Source organism: Microtus oregoni, unplaced genomic scaffold (genome assembly GCF_018167655.1).
Source record: "Microtus oregoni isolate MIOR12 unplaced genomic scaffold, Mior012 000029F_ref0000214, whole genome shotgun sequence".
In the NCBI taxonomy this organism is placed as follows: domain Eukaryota; kingdom Metazoa; phylum Chordata; class Mammalia; order Rodentia; family Cricetidae; genus Microtus; species Microtus oregoni.
Genome location: NW_024543088.1, coordinates 1,085,271 through 1,102,821, shown reverse-complemented (window position 1 = coordinate 1,102,821; position 17,551 = coordinate 1,085,271). Strand labels below are relative to the sequence as shown.

Genomic DNA, 17,551 nt, shown 5'->3' with positions numbered 1-17,551 from the left:
GTTTTTCTTTCTTACCCCAGCCTAAATTCCTCCTCCTGCTTACTCTCCCTGCCTAGCAGTTCTGCCTGTATCTCCTCCTCACTTTTGGCCATTCAGCTTTTTATTAGACCAATCAGGTGTCTTAAACAGGCAAGGTAAAACAGAAACACATCTTTACATAATTAAACAATTATTCCACAACAGGTGCTCTACCCCTGAGCCACACCCCAGCCCCTCACTGGAGGATTCTAGGCAGAGGCTCTACCCCTGAGCCACACCCCAGCCCCTCACTGGGGGATTCTAGGCAGATGCTCTACCACTGAGTCACACCCCAGCCCCTCACTGGGGGTTCTAGGCAGGTGTTCTACCACCAAACTATAATTCTAGCCATTGTATGTTTTTTTTAAATATTTATTTATTATGTATACAATATTCTGTCTGTATGTCTGAACTAGACCTCATTACAGATGGTTGTGAGCCACCATGTGGTTGCTGGGAATTGAACTCAGGACCTTTGGAAGAGCAGGCAATGCTCTTAACCACTGAGCCATCTCTCCAGCCTCCGCCTTTGTATGTTTTACTTTGAGATAGGATCTCATTGAGTTACCTAGGCTGTCTTTAAACTTACAGTTCTCCTGTCTCAGCTTCTGGAATGCTTGGATTACAGGCCTATGGCAGCAGGCCTTTCCTTTTTTTTCATGGAAGTCTCAGGACTTCCTGTCACTCAGCAGAGACTTTGTAGCTGTGAAGGTCACCTGGGTATTCTCCATCTCCAAAGGGTCAGCAAGAGGCCCTCTGGTCCCTGTTCCCCGGGCCGTTGACGCCTTCGTTTCTGGGAACTAGAATGTACCCTCTTTCTAATCTGTCCCATGTGTCACACCAGACACTAGCACAGGTGGAAACTAGTACATCGGGGGCTGACCTCCTGTGCCAGTCTTTGCTCTCGGAGGACCTGATATGTGAATGCATAGTAGACAAGCTTTCATGGGCCATCCTTGGTGCAGGCCAGTGATCCCAACGCTCGAGAGGCCGAGGCAGGAGGATGGAGAGTTCAAGGCTAGCCCCAGGGGCTTGGGAGATGCTTCAGTAGGGAATAACACTTTTGCTCCACACACATAAAGACACGTTGGGTCAGAGAGAGGAGATTAGCCAGGACTTGGTGGCTACCAGCCTAGATACAGATTCAGTGAGGGATTTTTTTTCTTAAGAGAATAGAGCAAGACATCCGACAGCCTCCGACAGCCTCTGTGCACAAACCTACACAGACAATAAATAAACTGAAAAGAGATGTATGAGTTCAGGCAGGAATCTATCGCAGACAGAGCCGGGGCCCTCACTGTGAGGACAGGCCATGAAGAGCATGTCATGGCTGAGCATGAAGTCGGCTGGTTTGAACAACTATGGTGACCACTGAGCCACAGGGCATCCTAGTTGCTGGGTCCCTGGTCCTAGGTGACTCTAAGAACAGACATTATCTTGAAGTGTGAAGATTACACAGAGGAGATGGGTGGGATGTGTCTGGGCCTGTGAGTTGCCTACTCAGCCTCCCTCACAGGAGCACCCTTCCCGTCCCGGGGTCTCCCATCTGTCACACATGTCAAAAAAAAAAAATCATCTCGGACTAAATGAAGATCTTGGTTTCAGTGCTGAATGGCACATTGTGGCCTCAGTTACCTATGGGATATGCTTATCTCTCCCATGGCTGGGAAGGCTGTTTGTGTAGCACGCTCCTCCACTTAACCTGCCTGTAATGTGTGTTCAGTGGGGATACATTTGGGCAGGTAGGCGAGGCAGGCTGGCCAGCCAGCAAGCCCCTGGGCTCTGCCTGTCTCTGCCTCTCCAGTGCTGAAATTACAAGCACACGCCGCCACTCCTGACTTTTCACGTGGTTGCCGAAGAGCAAACTCAGGCCTCACACTTGTAAAGTAAACACTCTTCTGACAGTGCCGGTGCCGTCTCCCCAGCCTTGACCCTGCCTTTTGATGTGAGGAGAGAATATTCCAGTAATATGTATTTTATTGAGAAGAGCCCTGGCGGGTAGATTTCAAGAACACTACCCAGCAGTCAGCGACATTTCAATGGTTCAGTTCCTCTTTCTGCCAAAAGCCACGCTGGAAATACCTCCACTTCAATCTCCCAAATCCCGCTTTTATCATACCGCATCAATCTTTAAAAAGAGCCCAAAAAAAGACCGCCACCGCACCAGCCTCAGACTTTGTTTTATTAAGTCTACTGTCTGATGAGCAAGGCCTGTAATATCCTGGTTAATATCCTGTCCGCTGCCCACTGATGACGTCACTAACGCCGCTGACCCCTTTCATTTCCTGCAGGCCCACCCAGAGCTCCGATCTCCATCACCCTGCAGCAGGCACTCCAAGCCAGACTCCGACAATGAGCCTTACTCCCCCACCAGTGCTGGCGAGGGGGCTGACTGCCAGTCCCCCACCCCATGCTCTGAAGAGAGGAGAGAGGCCGCCGTCAGAACCCTGCAGGCCCGATGGAAGGCCCACAGGCACAAGGTGAGCTTCCTGATTCATGTCCAACTGCAGAGAATATCTGGCGTTCACGTGCTCCGTGACCCAGTGTGTTTGCACATCCTTTCAGCGCGATCCCCCATCCCCACACCAGCAGTCATCCATTGTGTTTAGAGTGGGATGCTTGCAGAAGGGGGGGCTGCAAAAGGAGAGGTGGTACATGCCTGTAATCCCAGTACCAAAGAGGATCAGGAGTTCAAGGTCTGCATAAGCCACAGGAGACCCTCTCTAAAAACAAACTAGTAACAGTCCAGTGACCTAGCTTCAGCCATCTTGGATGGCCACAGGACTGTGTTTCTAGTTCCATCTTTTATCAGCCAGTTTCCCTGGCGTAAATAGCAAATGATCAGCATTGGACATGGATCCAGGTGCTCCTGAGGAGACAGGCAAGCTTCCTTTTCTGAGTAGATACCAGTTCCAGAGCAAGTGATTATTGGATTATTCCCTTCTAGTAGGACACAAGGGCCCCTCCCTGCTTCCCTCTCTCCCTCGTGGGAAGAGAATTAATATGGGCTCAGATCCTTTTATTTATTGAATCATTTTAAAAGTTAGTTGCAATCATTATTCCCCTTAATATTGTCCCAGATGTGGTCCCGAGAGCCCCTTTGCTCTTGCCGTTGTGGCTGTCATCTTACTGAGCACGTCATTGATTTCTGGCAAAAGAAGGTTCCCAGGCCTCCTACGCCACACCAAGAACTTTCCGTTAGAGTCTTAGAAGCCACTCGCCTACTGTGCCCTGTTCTTCCATTGTTGGCTGTCGCAGATGGAGAAGTAGAAAGTGGGGTAGACGCAAGAGAGGGTGAGAGTGGGGGTCAACATCGTGCGTGATAAACTTGAAGGAAACATCCCAGCAGCCATTGCTGCACGCAGTACACAACATCAGCTGCTTTTCTTGCTGCTGTGCCAAACCTGTCAACCAGAAGCAACTTCAAGGACAGACAGGTAAATTTGGGCCGCCATTTGTCGGTCCTGTCATGGCACCAGGAGCACGAGGCAGCTGGTCACATCGTGTCCACCTTCAGGCAGCAGAGAGACGACTGTTCTTGGCTCCATTCTCCCTTCTGTGCAGTGCAGGACCTCAGCCCACGGCGTGGCACCACCCACACTTCGGGTGGGTCTTCCCACACAGTTAATGAGATCTGGAAATCCTCTCTCAGACACACCCAATGGCGTGTTTCCATGGTGATTTTAAATCCAGTCAGTTGACAGTGAGATTAACCATCACAGATACTGACGAGAACATTCCTTTAAGGAATGGAAGCCTCTTTCGAGACTTCACTCTGCTCACACTAATTCATTTCTCAATTTCCTTATTTCAGAAAAGAAAAGCGGCTTTGGATGAGGTAAGTCAGTCAATTTCACCAGTTCCCAGACTCGTGTTTCTGCTGCGGGGAGAGGACCTGGGAATACACGCGCTTGTGTAAGGGGTGCCGATGTGCATGGAGACAGGGTTCATCACTGAACCTGAAGCTAGGCTGGCTGCCTCAGTATCTACCCCTCATGTGCCAGGTTACAGGCGCGTGTGACCACACCTGGCTGCCCCTGTATCTACCCTCATGTGCTGGGTTACAGGCACGTGTGACCACATCTGACTCTATGGAAGTGTGAGGGATTCAAATTCAGGTGTTATGCTTACACAGAAAGTGCTTTTCACCTCTGAGCCATCTCTCCAGCCCAGCCAAGTGTATTTAAAGGCATTTCCTCAAGTCCTGGTTTTCGGGAAATGAATTCAAACACAGTCACAGAGTTTAAATTCTAGTAACAGAAGCATAAAATGAACACCAGAGTAACTGTACATTTTTAAAATTTCCTAGCACACCCTTTCCCCCACTCCTATTTCCATTTCAGAGCTGAGCAATCCCACGTGCTCAGCCACAGATGCCAGGACACACATGCCACAAAGCAGGGAGAATTGAGAGGGTCTGAACTGGAGCTGCCATCCTATAGCCCAGGTGTCCCCATGGGACACATGGAGAAGGACAGTAGGGTTATCCCAACAGAAGAGCTGGCAGGAAGGAGAACAGGTTAAGGTGGCCATGAAATTGAAATAAGAGACTGATATTTGTTATTGGGGCTTCCTACATGCTAGATGTGGCCCTACCACTGAAGTACAGGCAGGTGCTCTCCCACTGAGCCACACCCCAGCCCCTCACTGGGGATTCTAGGCTGGTGCTCTACCACTGAGCCACACCCCATTTCCTCACTAGGGGATTCTAGGCAGGGGCTCTACCACTGAATCATACCCCAGCTCCTCACTGGAGGATTCTAGGCAGGGGCTCTACCACTGAGCCACACCCCAGCCTCTCCACTGGGTCTTTCTGAGCAGATCTTCTATTGCCACACCATGCTTGCAGCCTTCCCTATATTTTTGTTTTAAGACAGGGCTTTGCCACATATCTAGGCCGGCCCTGAACTTGTCTTAAGTAGTTGAGATAACAAGTCTGTACTGTCAAGCCCTCCTCTTGTGGCTTCTTCCTGCCCCTATATTCATTCTTGCTCTATCATTTGCTAGCTAGATTAGCTTACATGGGACTGGATTTCAGCCTGCACACTGTCAGCTGTTGGGTGTTCTAACATAGCCAGAGCCAGAGTTCAGCCTACATCTGCGGCTGGATGTCTCTGGCCTCAGTTACTGCTCTTCATTGGCCATTGTGTACGGTCATCCGTTCACCTTCAAAACAAATCCCAAGAGATGTGAGGAGCAGACATGGCTGGAAACTTCATGATACCATATCTACAGAAAGGCTGGGAACATGGCTCAATGGTAGAGTGCTTATCCAGCATGCACAAGGCCCTGGGTTCAGTCACCAATACTCTAAAAACAGAAAAAGACCTTTCTGTAGCTTTTGTGACTGGAGGATGTGTGTGAAAGGAAGTAGATGAAGCAGGTCCACCCTGCTGTGAAGACATCCCAGTGTGTGAAGTCCGGAGAGCAGGCACTGTGGCCTACACCTGTAATCCCAGCACTCAGGAGGCAGAAGCAGGAGGTTCAGCACACACTTGAGGTCTTCCACAGCTGTGTAGCCAGACCTCGACTCAAAAAGCAGAAACAACGTGTGAAGTCTGAGCTAATCTTAGCGGCTGGTGTAACTGTCCTAGCCCCTGATTGGACTGTGTTCAGGACTGTTTTGCTGCGGCAGTCAGCACGTGCCTTTCCCTCCCTGTGGTCCAGTGTGTGTGCATGCGCCAGCATGTGGGGTTAGGAGGGCCAGACGGGAGGCACTGTGTCATGCCCGTGAGGTTACACCACAGGACGAGCTTTCTCTGTTCCCCTTTAGTCTTCTAGAAACCGAGTCCTTCCCTCTTTCCTGCCAGGCAGCAACTGTGCTCCAGGCGGCCTTCAGGGGACACCTAGCTCGTTCTAAGCTGTTACACAACAAAGCTCTAGACTTCAGGTCTCCGAGCCTGCCTGGCCTTCCCAGCCTTCCCAACCAGGTAACCATCTGGCTGGACAGACACCAGCTGCTCAACCCTTCTTCAGCAGAGGAATCTCAAGCCCTTTGCAGCCTTCTCGTCTTCCTAGCTGGGCAGATGTGCCTGGTGCTTCATCCATCCGTGTCAGGGGCAGCCCAGCAGTGGTCCCGTTGACACATCCAGGACTGGTTTAGCCTTGGTGGGGTCCAAGCAGGCCTCACAGTGACTGCTGATGAGGAGCGCTGTTGGGGGTGCAGCTGGAAAGCACGCCCTTCCTGTCCAATAGTTGCATGCTGCATTTGGGGACACCTGGGTGGCCCCAGACAGGTCTCTCTCCTGTTGTCATTAGCTGCAGAGCTCTCCCACATCTCGTGTCCCAAGCCCCACCTTCCAGCCTGAAGATAGCCCAGCACAAGAGGAGGCCATCACTGTCATCCAGTCCATCCTCCGGGGATACCTGGCCCAGGCCAGGTTCATGTGAGTGGGCCACAGGCATCTCTGTGCTGTTACTTCGGGGAATGGGGGCACCCGTTTTGTGGCTATCCAGGGCTCCCGTGGGATTCACAATGATGTGCTGTCATGATTCTGTGAGCCATAGCCTGGCAGTTCACTGTAGCAATTGGTAGGCCTTTACAGATATCCTAGCTTCACTTCCACTATTGGGTAGGCTGTAGGCTCTCACCCTCTGGAGAAGACCGTCCTAGAACATGTCTCTATGATGGGGGAAGCAAGGAGGTATATGGACAGCGAGTGGAACATTAGTGTGTGGGCATCGTGAACTTGGGCTCATATACTGTCCCTTTTAAAGAAAAATGCAACTTGGCACAGTGGTACGCACCTGTAATTCCAACGCTCAGGAGGCTGAGGCAGGCAGATCTCTGTGAGTTCAAGGCCAGCCTGGTCTACAGATCAAGTTCCAGGAGAGCCAGAAAAAAAATCCTGTCTCAAAAAAACAAAAACAAAACAAAAAGACCCTGGGTTCAGCAGGGCCTTGAATACATGAGCCAAGGGCATAGACTCCCAGGGCAAGCAAGCATTGTCAAGGCCTAGACACACTTGCAGTGTCTCGCCTGTGGAAGTGGCTGCTGCCCCGTGGATCAGTCCAGCCCCTGGTTCAGCCAGAGCTTTCTGTCTTTCAGTGCCAACTGCTGCAGAGGGCTCGCTGCCTCAGCTCAGAGGGAAGCTGTCTCAACCACACCCTCAGGATCCGCCTCCCCACCTTCCCTAGCAGCTTCTTCTGGTAATTTCTTTTGTTTGGTTCCACCACAAGGGGGAGGTGGCCCTCCAAGGGTTAAGCCAAAAGAAGGCTGGGTAAGAATGCAAGGGACTTATTCCCACTGTGAGTTGCCTCAGCCAACCTGAGTTCATACCTATGCTGGAAAACCAGACCTTGCCCCTCCTCCTCTGGTGCTGGGGCCACAGCTGGGGTTTGAGCCAGTAGACTGCACCAGTGACCGCAGTGGCTTGGGCCCTGTGTTCTCAAGTACCCTCAAGCCGTGCAGTCAAAGCTTTCCTGGCTTCTGTTTCTTCAGCCATCAGCCGTCAGGGCTCCTTGAGGGTTTCTCCTGACTGCTTGTTTAGGGAAACACTGCTTACAATTCCTTTGTCTGCTCCATTAAAGCCCCAAAGTTGGCTGAAGATGTAGCATAGTGTATAGCACTTCTTCCACTCTGTGTGAGGCCCTGGTTCCATTGAAAACAACAACAAGCTGGCAGTGGGGGCACACGTCTTTAATCCCAGTGCACTGGAGGCAGAAGCAGGCAGATCTCAGTGAGTTCAGGGCCAGCCTGGTCTACAGAGCAAATTCCAGGACAGCCAGGGCTACACAGAGAGCCTGTCTCTAAAATAAAATAATAAAAAAAAATCAATAAAGAAAATAACATTGGTTAAAGAAGCCCCAGGCTGACTCAGAAGGATCACTCAGTTGGTAAAGGAACTGTGTTAAATTCCCAGGCCCCACACTGAAAAACCCCTAGGCATGGTGATATGTGCTTGTAATATCAGCGCTGGAGAGGTAGAGACAGGAAGGGCCCTGGGGCTCACTGGCTAGCCTGCTTAGCCAGATCATCAAGTTCCTGGCCAGGGAGAGACCCCATTTCAAAAAATAAAAGATAAAGTTAACAGCACCTGAGAAATCACACTACCTATGATTAACAATGGCTTCTGCCTACACACAAACACACACACACACACACACACACATGCATACACTCATATAGACACATCAAAATCAAGTCCAGGACCCAGGCAGACTGTGTTCCCAGCTATGAGATCAGGCCCACACTGAGACGCAGTTGCTGTAGGCCCCTGCCTGAGGGCCATCTCCTCACGAGTAGAGAGCTGGGCTAAACAGACCAACAGTCTGCTAGCCCATGGACTCTACTCTCTGTGGCTGTGCCGCCAGCTCCTGCCTTAGCTACAGTAGTGCCTCACTGTGGCTGGTATTGATGAGGCTGCTAGGGACTGGGGTCATGTTAGAAACAGAAGTTCATCTGAGGTTCTGTCCATGCGTGTGACACCCCAGGGACCTGGTGCTTCCCAGAGACATCTGAACCCTTGGGTGTCAGAGGTGGAACTAAGGAAGGCTGGCAAGGTCTGAGAAGTGCTGGTTGCTAGGGACAGGAGGCTGGGTGGCTGCTGGGACAATGGGTGGGTGGGCTGGTCCTGCCCAGGACTGACATGCCTTACCCAGAATGGGGTCCTTCAGGGAAGGTCAGCAAGGAGAGCTGTGGGGAAGCTACCGAGGCAGAAGATGAGGCAGAAGAGCCAGCAGCCCTGCAGTTCTATTCAGGTAAACGTGTGGCAGTGGTGGCCAGGGAGCACCTCCTTGAGCAATCTCCCAACTCCAATGGCAGAAGAGGCACACAATGAAAACAAGCCTATGACTCTGATTCCAACCTCACCCAGAGACCATGGCTGGCTGGCCTTCTCTAGTAGCTCTCTCCCTCCTGTTTATGTTTTCTTTGAGGTGCTTGAGATGGAACCTAGGGCTTTGCACATGCTAGAGAAGTGATTGGCTGAGCCACACCCCAGCCCCTCACTGGGGGAGTCTAGGCAGGTGCCCTACCACTGAGCCACACCCCAGCCCCTCACTGAGGGGGATTCTAGGCAGAGGCTCTACCACTGAGCCACACCCCAGCCCCTCATTGGGGGATTCTAGGCAGAGGCTCTACCACTGAGCCACACCCCAACCCCATAGTAAGGGGTGCTCTACCATTGACACGTTCTCCGCCTTTCATGGTGAGAGGTGGGGGTGGTAGACATGTACTGTGTACATCTGAGCCACATTCCCAACCCTTAGCTGGTTCTGACTGGATTGGTCACTCTTCTTCAGTTCCCAGGGTCCCCATAGGAGTCCGTTTAGAGACCCTCCTGCCACACCATGTTTAACGTGTTATCACAGTTGAAAGTCATACATTGACTTCAGCTGTCACTTTCTGAGCTGTGTCAGAGCTGCAAAACCGTGAGCTTTGCTGTTCTCTCCAAACCCTGCTCTGCAAAGCGCAGTGAGCCAAGTCAGAAGCCCTTGGATTTCAGAGAAGGCAGGCACACAGACACCAGAACCCCAAAGCCACCGCCAGCCTGCAGTCCCCAGGCCCCCAGAGGCTTTAGACAGTTCTCCAAAAAGCTGTCTGTCCTGATCTCATCAGGTTCTGTGTCTGCTGACATTTAAATTATTTGGTCAGGGCTAAAAAGTTTGTTTATGGTGTGTTTCGTCCTCTTGTCAAGTGTGATTTTAAAATGGCAGATCTATCTACCTGTATAGACTGGTCCAGAAGCATTCACTGCTCCACAGGTATTGACCCCCTCGGGATATACATCCATGTGAGAAAGTGAATGAATGGCACCTTGTTTGAGCTGACTGTGTTGGGATGTCCTTTAGTTGGCTGGTTGTTGAGACAGGCTCTCACAGTCTTCCTGTGTCTGCCACTCCCGTGAGTTTACAGACATCACAGCCACACCCAAACCTTGACTGTGATTTTAGAGAAAATTAAATGTAGAGGAGCCTGCCCTCAGTCCCAGCAAAGGGAAGAGGATGGGCTGGGCTGGACCAGCCACATAGTGACTTTAAGGCTAGACAGAGTTACATGAGACTGTCTCATAAAAGGAAGGAAAGAGCTTGGTTAAGAGCGTTGGCTGCTCTTGCTGAGGGTCTGAGTTCAGTTTTTAGCATCCACGTGGCAGCTCACAACTTTCTATAACTCCAGTTCCAGGGGATCCAAATCCCCTGCTTGTTCTATAGCTCTGCACACATTTGGTGCACAGATGTACATGCAGGCAAAACACCTGTACACATAAAATAACTTTTTAAAGAAGAGAGGGTCAAGAAGAAGGAAGGAGGAAGAAAAGGAAACAAAACCTAGTGCCACAAGCTAAAAATCCCAGGAATCTAGAGACTGAGGCAGGAGGATCATAAGGCTAGCCAGAGCTACATGGCAAGCCTCTATCTTAAAAACAAAACAAAAGGGCTAAGGAGAAAAAAGATTCAGGGAAGTGTGTCAGTGGGTGAAGCACTTGAGCGCAAGCCTGAGACCTGAGTTCAGATCCCCAGCACCTTTGTGAAGCCAGGCATAGTCATATGCGTCTGCAATCCCAGAATTCCTACGGAGGGCAACACAGCATCAGAGAACCTGTCTCAGACAGGGTGGAAGCTGAGAACCCCACCTAAGGCTGTCCTTGGCCCTCCACTTCTGCACCGTGGTACTCTGATGTTTACACATACCGAGATTATGAAATACATGAGATTGCCGTTTGTAGGAACTGTGGAGAAGAGGCAGACAGCCAAGTCAGGTTGCATGATGGGGTCGGGATCTTGTTCTTTTAAAATCTCAAATCAGTAACATTTCATTCCCCTCCCCTTTAGAAGCAATGCGAGTGGGGCTCTGTCCCAAGGAGGAGCCGAGAGAGACCGTTGCAGCTGGACCTGCCTCCTCACAGTCCTCGGTGCCCGACTCCCCCCAGGGTGGCCACTGGGACTGTCCATCCCCATTCAGTCTGGACGATGTACCTCAGTCCAGCATGACGGATGTGATGTGCTTGGATCTGCTTGGATGTGAAGAAAGGAGCAGTAGCACCGGAAGTGCTCAGCCATCCCTGGGTACGTCCCCTCTGTCCCCTGTGCTCCATCCCTGCTCCTCACCAGGCAGGGTAGGCAGCTCGGGGCCACTTCAGCTAGGACCTGCTTATACACAGTGGCCACTTGGTTCTGATTCCCTTTGCACCTTTTTGTTTTCTGAGCTAATCTTACTGTGTAGTCCAGGCTGGCCTCAAACTTCACTGTATAACCTAGTCTAGCCTTAAATTTGTGATCATCCTCATCCTCCTCCATCAGTTTTCCAAGTGCAGGGATTACAGGAGTGCACCACCACCACAGGCCTGCATGTGTTTTCATGTCAGCAGTGGCCAGACTGTCCCAAGAATAGGAACTAGCAAGAGGCTCTGTAGGGCTGTGCAGGTAGGCTCTGAAGGTCCCTGGCTGTGTGTCTGGGGCTTCAGTCTTGCACGCCAGAATCTGCTGATGGCCGAGTGTACAGCTCACAGCTGTCTACACCTGTGACTGGCTCCACGTGGCTGACCTCCCTTTCCCGATTCATTTCAGTGGTGTCCTCTCCCCCAGGACTACAGCCCACAGCGTCACCAACCCCTGAGGAGGATGTCTGCTCCGACGACTCCGATGATATTATCTTTTCGCCATTTCTGCCCAGGAAGAAAAGCCCCTCCCCATTCTAGGACCCCAGTCATTGCCTCCAGGTGAGGTGGCTGTGGGGCCAGGTTAGAGGACTCGCTAACTGAATTTGAGAAGATGACCTATCTTGCTAGGGAAAGAGTCCACCTCGGGAACACCTCAACCATCAGTTTTCTTATGTATTGTGCCTGTGCCTTTGAGGGATCCTGGTGGCTCTACGCTGCTCTCTGGGGAGGGCATGCGGCCACCTCCCACTTCCATCTCTGGTTTCAGCCCGTGTGTTTCCAGTGCCCACAGATATGTCCACCCCAAATCAGGGCAGCAGGGAGTCTTGCAAAGTCTGCCACCTGCCCTTGACCTTGGCACTGCCAGCTGCCATGAGATGCAGCCTTCCTCATCTTGTGCTGCTCAGTGCCTTACAGGTCACACAGCTAAGTCTCCTGTCCCCTCAGCAGAACACAGTCATATCTAAGCCAGCAAGAAGCTACGGACATCAGGGTCCCCAGATGAGCCCCTGTCCCATGGGCTCCTTGCTCCCCTTTCTCTTACCCCCCACCACCTCCGTCCCCTTGGGAGGATGAATTCTTTGAAGATCACCTGGCAGTGTGACATGGAGTGGCTCAGCAGGTATTGAGAGACAGCACGAGGACAGAGCCACAGGTCACCAAGAGAGGAGACGGAGAGCAGGGCCAGGAGCCAGCTCACCATCCCAGAAGAGACAAGTCTCAGGGAAGAACAAATTCCAGTGTCGACCTAGGGACAGCCCTGTCACCTGGCACCAGTGCCACCTGGCCCACTCAGCACCAGAAGTTGAGATCTTGGTCCCAGTTTGTGAAATTAGCTGTTGTCAGTGGGTGAGAATGAGGGGTTTGGGGCTTGGGCAGGGTTTTAGGGGTATCCATGCTCTGTGTAGCTCAGGTCTGCCGTCCATGCTTCCCTGTCATGCCTGTGGGACTGACTGCTGGCTGTCTCCATAGATCACTGGGGATGGGACTTTCTGGCCCCATGGGACTGGCTTTTTTCTTAGGCAAAACCTAGTGCTAGAAAGTTCCTTCTTGGACTAGACTTGTGGGGACACCAGGTTTGCTGTTAGGGACCATTTATTTACTGCTGGCGTCCTCCACAGAACACCTTCCTAATGCTGCACACAGCAGGCTGGGCATGGGACCCTCAGGATGGGAGCTGGGCTTGCGGCCAGAGGCCAGGAAGATGGAACCCAACTTTGTCGACCTGCCCCAGGACAGGGAAAGGGCCCCTAATACTGTGATGGGACCAAGCACACCTGCCTAGCCCTTTTCTCCACCAGGGGGCAAAAAACAACTCAGCCAGGACCCTGGCAGGCTCAGTTTTTTATGCACTTTGCCTGTGGGCTGTCCGCCAAATTAGTTTTCTTCCCTGTGTACTGGTAATTTTACCAACGTGGCAGCCAAGTGGAGCCCTCTGTAGATCTGCCTCCCCACCACAACTTGGGTGTGTTCCCTGTGATTGATGCCACCACTTGAAGCTTCAGTCCATCCACTCGGGCACAAGAAGGTGACTACAAGTGGCCCCCTCTTGTGCCTGTACCTTCCCCAAGACCAAAGGTCCTTATGTGGCTGCTCTGTCCTCTCTCTTATTTAATAGCAGCCATTTGTGCATTGAGTGTTCTGAGCATGAACATTCAGGAGTTCTAGGTTGGTGGGGGGGCAGGGGTAAAGGGGGGTGTCTTCACCTCGGCTGCCCCCACCTCAGGAAAGGGGGCAGGGTCTGTAGGTGTGAGGCTTATCTGTGCAGCCAGCCTGGCCAGTGGACAGTGAAGTCAAGATCAGCCCCTGCACTTGAGTTTTCTGAGAACATGTCCCTGCAAACAGGAAAGCTACAACCCTCCTGTCCTTTGGTGCAGCAGCTAATCTATTAAAGGTAAACCCTGTCTTGAAGCTACCTCAGTAAATGACGGTGCCTCAAGCCTCTGTCTTTGGCCGGTGTCCTGTGTCCTGTGCTCCCCACCCAGGCCCCATTGGTACAGCAGGCTGCCCCTGGCTGATCTGACGCAGAGAGCCCTGGGGGGGGGGGGGGTAACTTCTGTGGGACCTAGGAACAGTGCAGAGAGCTGCTGCTGGCTCCCCAGGAGCAAATGTGTAGGATTTCAGCCAGTCAGTCCAGCTTTGGACTTTGCCTGGTCTATAAGATAAGCAGACTCCTCGTGCTTGGCTTGCTTTCGGAGGCATAAGTCCTCCAGCATGTGGCTGGCCAGCTAGGGCCATTGGCAAAGCCCAAACTACAGAGACTGTGGGTGGAGTGAGCTGTAGGCCAATGGCGGGGGGGGGGGGGGGTGGCTGTGGTAGGATCAGCTATGAGAAGAGGAGCCAGAGACTGGGCCAACCCTGCTGAGAGTGTGATTGGTCCAGGACCCAGCCAGTTGTGGTCTGTGAATTGTAAGTGGGGCGGTAGGAAGTAGAAAAATTCATCCCTGGGGGAGACTAGGAGTGGAAACATTTCCAGAAAGAAAGGGCCTCAGACCTTAACATTCAGGACCAAGCGGGCCCAGGTATGTGCACTTGAGATGGGTAAATGACGTCTCTGTGCCCTTATTTCCACGGCAACACCTTCACATCACCTTGATCTTAAAGAGCAGCTGTGAGACTTCTCTGAAGGCTGGTAGGTTGTCCAACTTTGGAAGAAACCATGCTTTCTTCATGACTCCACCGGTGGGCAGCAACCAACCTGCTGAGCCTGCCCTGGGCCAGTTGTCCTGTGTGGAGAGCTGGAAAGGTGAAGGTGCTACTCACACCAAGGAGGTGCTGGGTGGAGGCCTTGGGCGGCTCTGGAGAGTGCTCAGGAAGCCATTTGGGCTTGGGACACAGGGCTTATAGGGACCCTGTGGGATGGTGTTCCTCTTACCCGTGACTGGGGGAAGAAGATACCTCTGGTTCAAAAACCAGGAATAGACTGGGGTTACCATCCTGAAGACGCCACCCCAGCGAAATAGCGAGATCTAGGAACACCACAGCCCTCTGTTGCCCTTGGTTCACCTCCACCCACCACATGCAGCTGAGACGGAAGTGCTGAGAGGGGGCTGGTACAATCCAGGCTTCCCAAAGCTAGCAAAACAGGCAGCAGCAAGCTGAGTGTGGATGGAGAACAAACCTATAGTGAGCTTTTGTGGGGCACTAGGGATGGACCCTGAGTCCTACTATGAGCTAGGCAAGTGCTCTACCACTGAGCCACACTACCAGCCCCTCAGTGCATTCTTGATGCTGTGTTATCACGGGGGCGTGCAGCATTGAAAGGGGTTTTGTCAGAAGCCACCAAGACCGTAGTCCCTCTAAACTGCCTGATGGCTGAGCAGAAATCGCCAGGGCCCTGTGCCTGGTGTTTTGTAAAGTACCATAGTACATTGGGAGCTTGTCGTGGGTCCATTTCAGCACCAAGGAAGGGCTGTGGCTGAGTGACCCTGGCTGCAGGTGCTGGCTGTATTCTGTCTGATAATGTCTATTTTTGTCTCCCGACGAGGGGAGTGAGGACCATGCCTTCAGTTTCACAGACCCAGAACCCTCGGTGAAGAGACCATCATTAGAAAAGAACGAGCTAACCAGTGTAGATTCCTTTAAAGCTATAAATACCTTCCCAGGAAAGCGCTCTAACCTTTGAGATCTAAATAAAAATTCCATTATATCCTGGTCAAACTAATTGCAAATTCCTCTGGGGGTGGGAGAGAGCAGCGATCGCTTCCACCTGGCTCAGGCACTCTGAAGACCAGAGACTCAGTAAACACAACTGGTGTGAACCCAGGCTGGCCCCTTCTCCAGGCACCTGCCTCCCCAGACCCACAGAGCCTGCATACGCATACAGCAGCCACTCTAACTGACTACCTTTCTGGCGCAGGCCACAGCTGGGCAAGCCCCTATTAAAATGAGAGAAATTACATCTAAAAGCTGGCAGATGAAGCTGTCAGGATGACTCAGAACAGTCAGCAGTGGGTCCCTGGCCTTTTTGGTCTTAATTTTTCTCTCTCCCCCTCTTTAAACAGGGCCTTGCTATATAGCACTGGCTGGCATAGGATTAAAGCCATGCACCACCACACCCAGCTTTTTTAAAAAATGGTAATTTAGGGCTGGAGAGATGTCTCAGAGGTTAAGAGCACCGACTCTTCTTCCAGAGGTCCTGAGTTCAATTCCCAGCAACCACATGGTGACTCAGCCATCTGTGAGATCTGGTTCCCTCTTCTGTCATGCAAGCATACATGGAAGGAATGTTGTATACATAATAAATAAAATTTTTAAAAAATGGTAATTTAGGGCCAGCAAGATAGCTCAGTAGATAAAGGCACCTAATGCCAAGCCTGACAGCCTGAATTCAATCTTAAGACCGCCATGGCGGAAGGAGAGCCAGATTCCACTCGTCTTCTGATGTCTGTATGTATGTCATGGTGCATGTATACACAAAAATTGTAATGAGAACATTTAGATTTTTGCATGTGTGTGTGTGTGTGTATGCCTGTGTGTTTGTGTGGATGTTCAGGGGTGTGTGTGCCAGAGTTCAGTGTCCGGTGTATTCCTCGATTGCTCCACAACTTTTTTTATGTATAATTTTTTTTAAGGATTAAGTGTATGAGCGTTTTGTTTGCACATATGTCTATGTACATGGTACCCTTGGAGGTCAAAAGAAGGCATCAGATCCCCCAGGAACTGGAGTTAAAATTACTAACCACCATGTGGGTACTGGAACTAGAGCCTGGGTCCTCAGCAACAAGAAGTACCCATAATTGCTGAACCATCTCTCCAGCTCCTCTGGATCCTTTGAGATGGGAACTTCTGCTGACCTGGACCCTATTGATTCAACTAGGCTGACTAATGAGCTCCAGGAACCCCCCTGTCTCTGCCTTCCCATGCTGGGCTACAGATGTAATGCTACCTCATCCAGCAGGTGGCAGCAACCTGAGCTCAGGTCCTCGTGCTTACATGGCACCAAGCCATCTCCCAGACCTTGTGTAAAAAGTGTGTCTGCGCATGTGCATGTCCACGCATCACAGCATGCCACGGAGATCCAAGGAAAGCTTGCAAGATACACTTCTCTCCTATGTTGGTACCCGAGGAATTGAACTCGGGTCATCAGGCTTGGCAGCAAATCCTTAACCCACTGAGCCATCTCACTCATTCCCCAGCTCTTTAATGAAAAAAAAAATAAAGTCACAATCTCAATAAATCACCCAGATTGCCTTGAACTCAGCTTGTAGCCAAGACATGCCTTGAATGTGGGGCCCTCTTGCCTCAACTTCCTAAGGAGCTTGGACTATAAACCTGTACCACCAGGCCTGGTTCACGCATGCCTTCTTAAAGCCTGGGGAGCTGTAATTCCGTGCCTGACTGGCACATTTTAAATCCACCATTCCCCCAAGTCCCCAGGGAACACAGGAAGAATTTGAATCCCTTGTTCCTTTTGGCAGCACTGCCGGGTTCGGAATACGAATGATGGGGATGGAAACAGGCTGGCCTGTCTGCACAGGCACCCACTAATGGCCTTTGGCTAGCATGTCTTCCCATGGGCTCCCTCAAGCTGGACCCAGTTACAGCTGGAGGGACAGCCCCATTAGACGGTGCCTGCCTGAGGAGCTTGGAAGAGGTTTCCATGGTGCTGGGGCTCTCTCTGAACAAGGAGAAAGGGGTGCCCCTGAGCTACTCGTTAATTAAGCCCAGAACAGCCAGGATTCAAAGAACAGTCCAGTGTGTGCCAGGGCTCCTGGGGGGCCATTCATGGGACCCAGCCTGGGGCTTTCTTCCTCTCAGTCTCTCTCTTCCCAGGCCCAGCTTCTAAGAGATGAAAGCAGAGAGCCGTGGCGTGGGCGGGGAGGGGGCACCACTGACATAATACATAAGAAAGGCTGCTCCACGCCAGTGCCGCCATCCGCCTCCTCCCTTGGCATATCTGCTACTTCCCTTGGACACGGGTAGCTGATGAA

General features: G+C 51.6%; 1 protein-coding gene across 5 annotated transcripts in view; it reads left to right on the top strand.

The window, feature by feature from the left end:
- The window catches only part of LOC121465077 (IQ domain-containing protein E-like), a 46,260-nt gene extending 30,983 nt beyond the window's left edge, over positions 1–15,277 (top strand). For 3 of the 5 annotated variants that reach the window (XM_041678262.1, XM_041678260.1, XM_041678258.1), the window contains 7 exons: positions 2,310–2,498; positions 3,833–3,856; positions 5,829–5,948; positions 6,277–6,404; positions 7,067–7,167; positions 10,792–11,025; positions 11,527–15,277. In XM_041678262.1, the coding sequence (XP_041534196.1) occupies positions 2,310–2,498; positions 3,833–3,856; positions 5,829–5,948; positions 6,277–6,404; positions 7,067–7,167; positions 10,792–11,025; positions 11,527–11,657 (927 nt within the window). In that variant the 3' untranslated portion in view covers positions 11,658–15,277. The remainder of the gene's footprint in view (positions 1–2,309; positions 2,499–3,832; positions 3,857–5,828; positions 5,949–6,276; positions 6,405–7,066; positions 7,168–10,791; positions 11,026–11,526) is intronic. The other 2 variants (XM_041678259.1, XM_041678261.1) reach the window with 2 other exon arrangements.
- Positions 15,278–17,551: the final 2,274 nt, after the last annotated feature.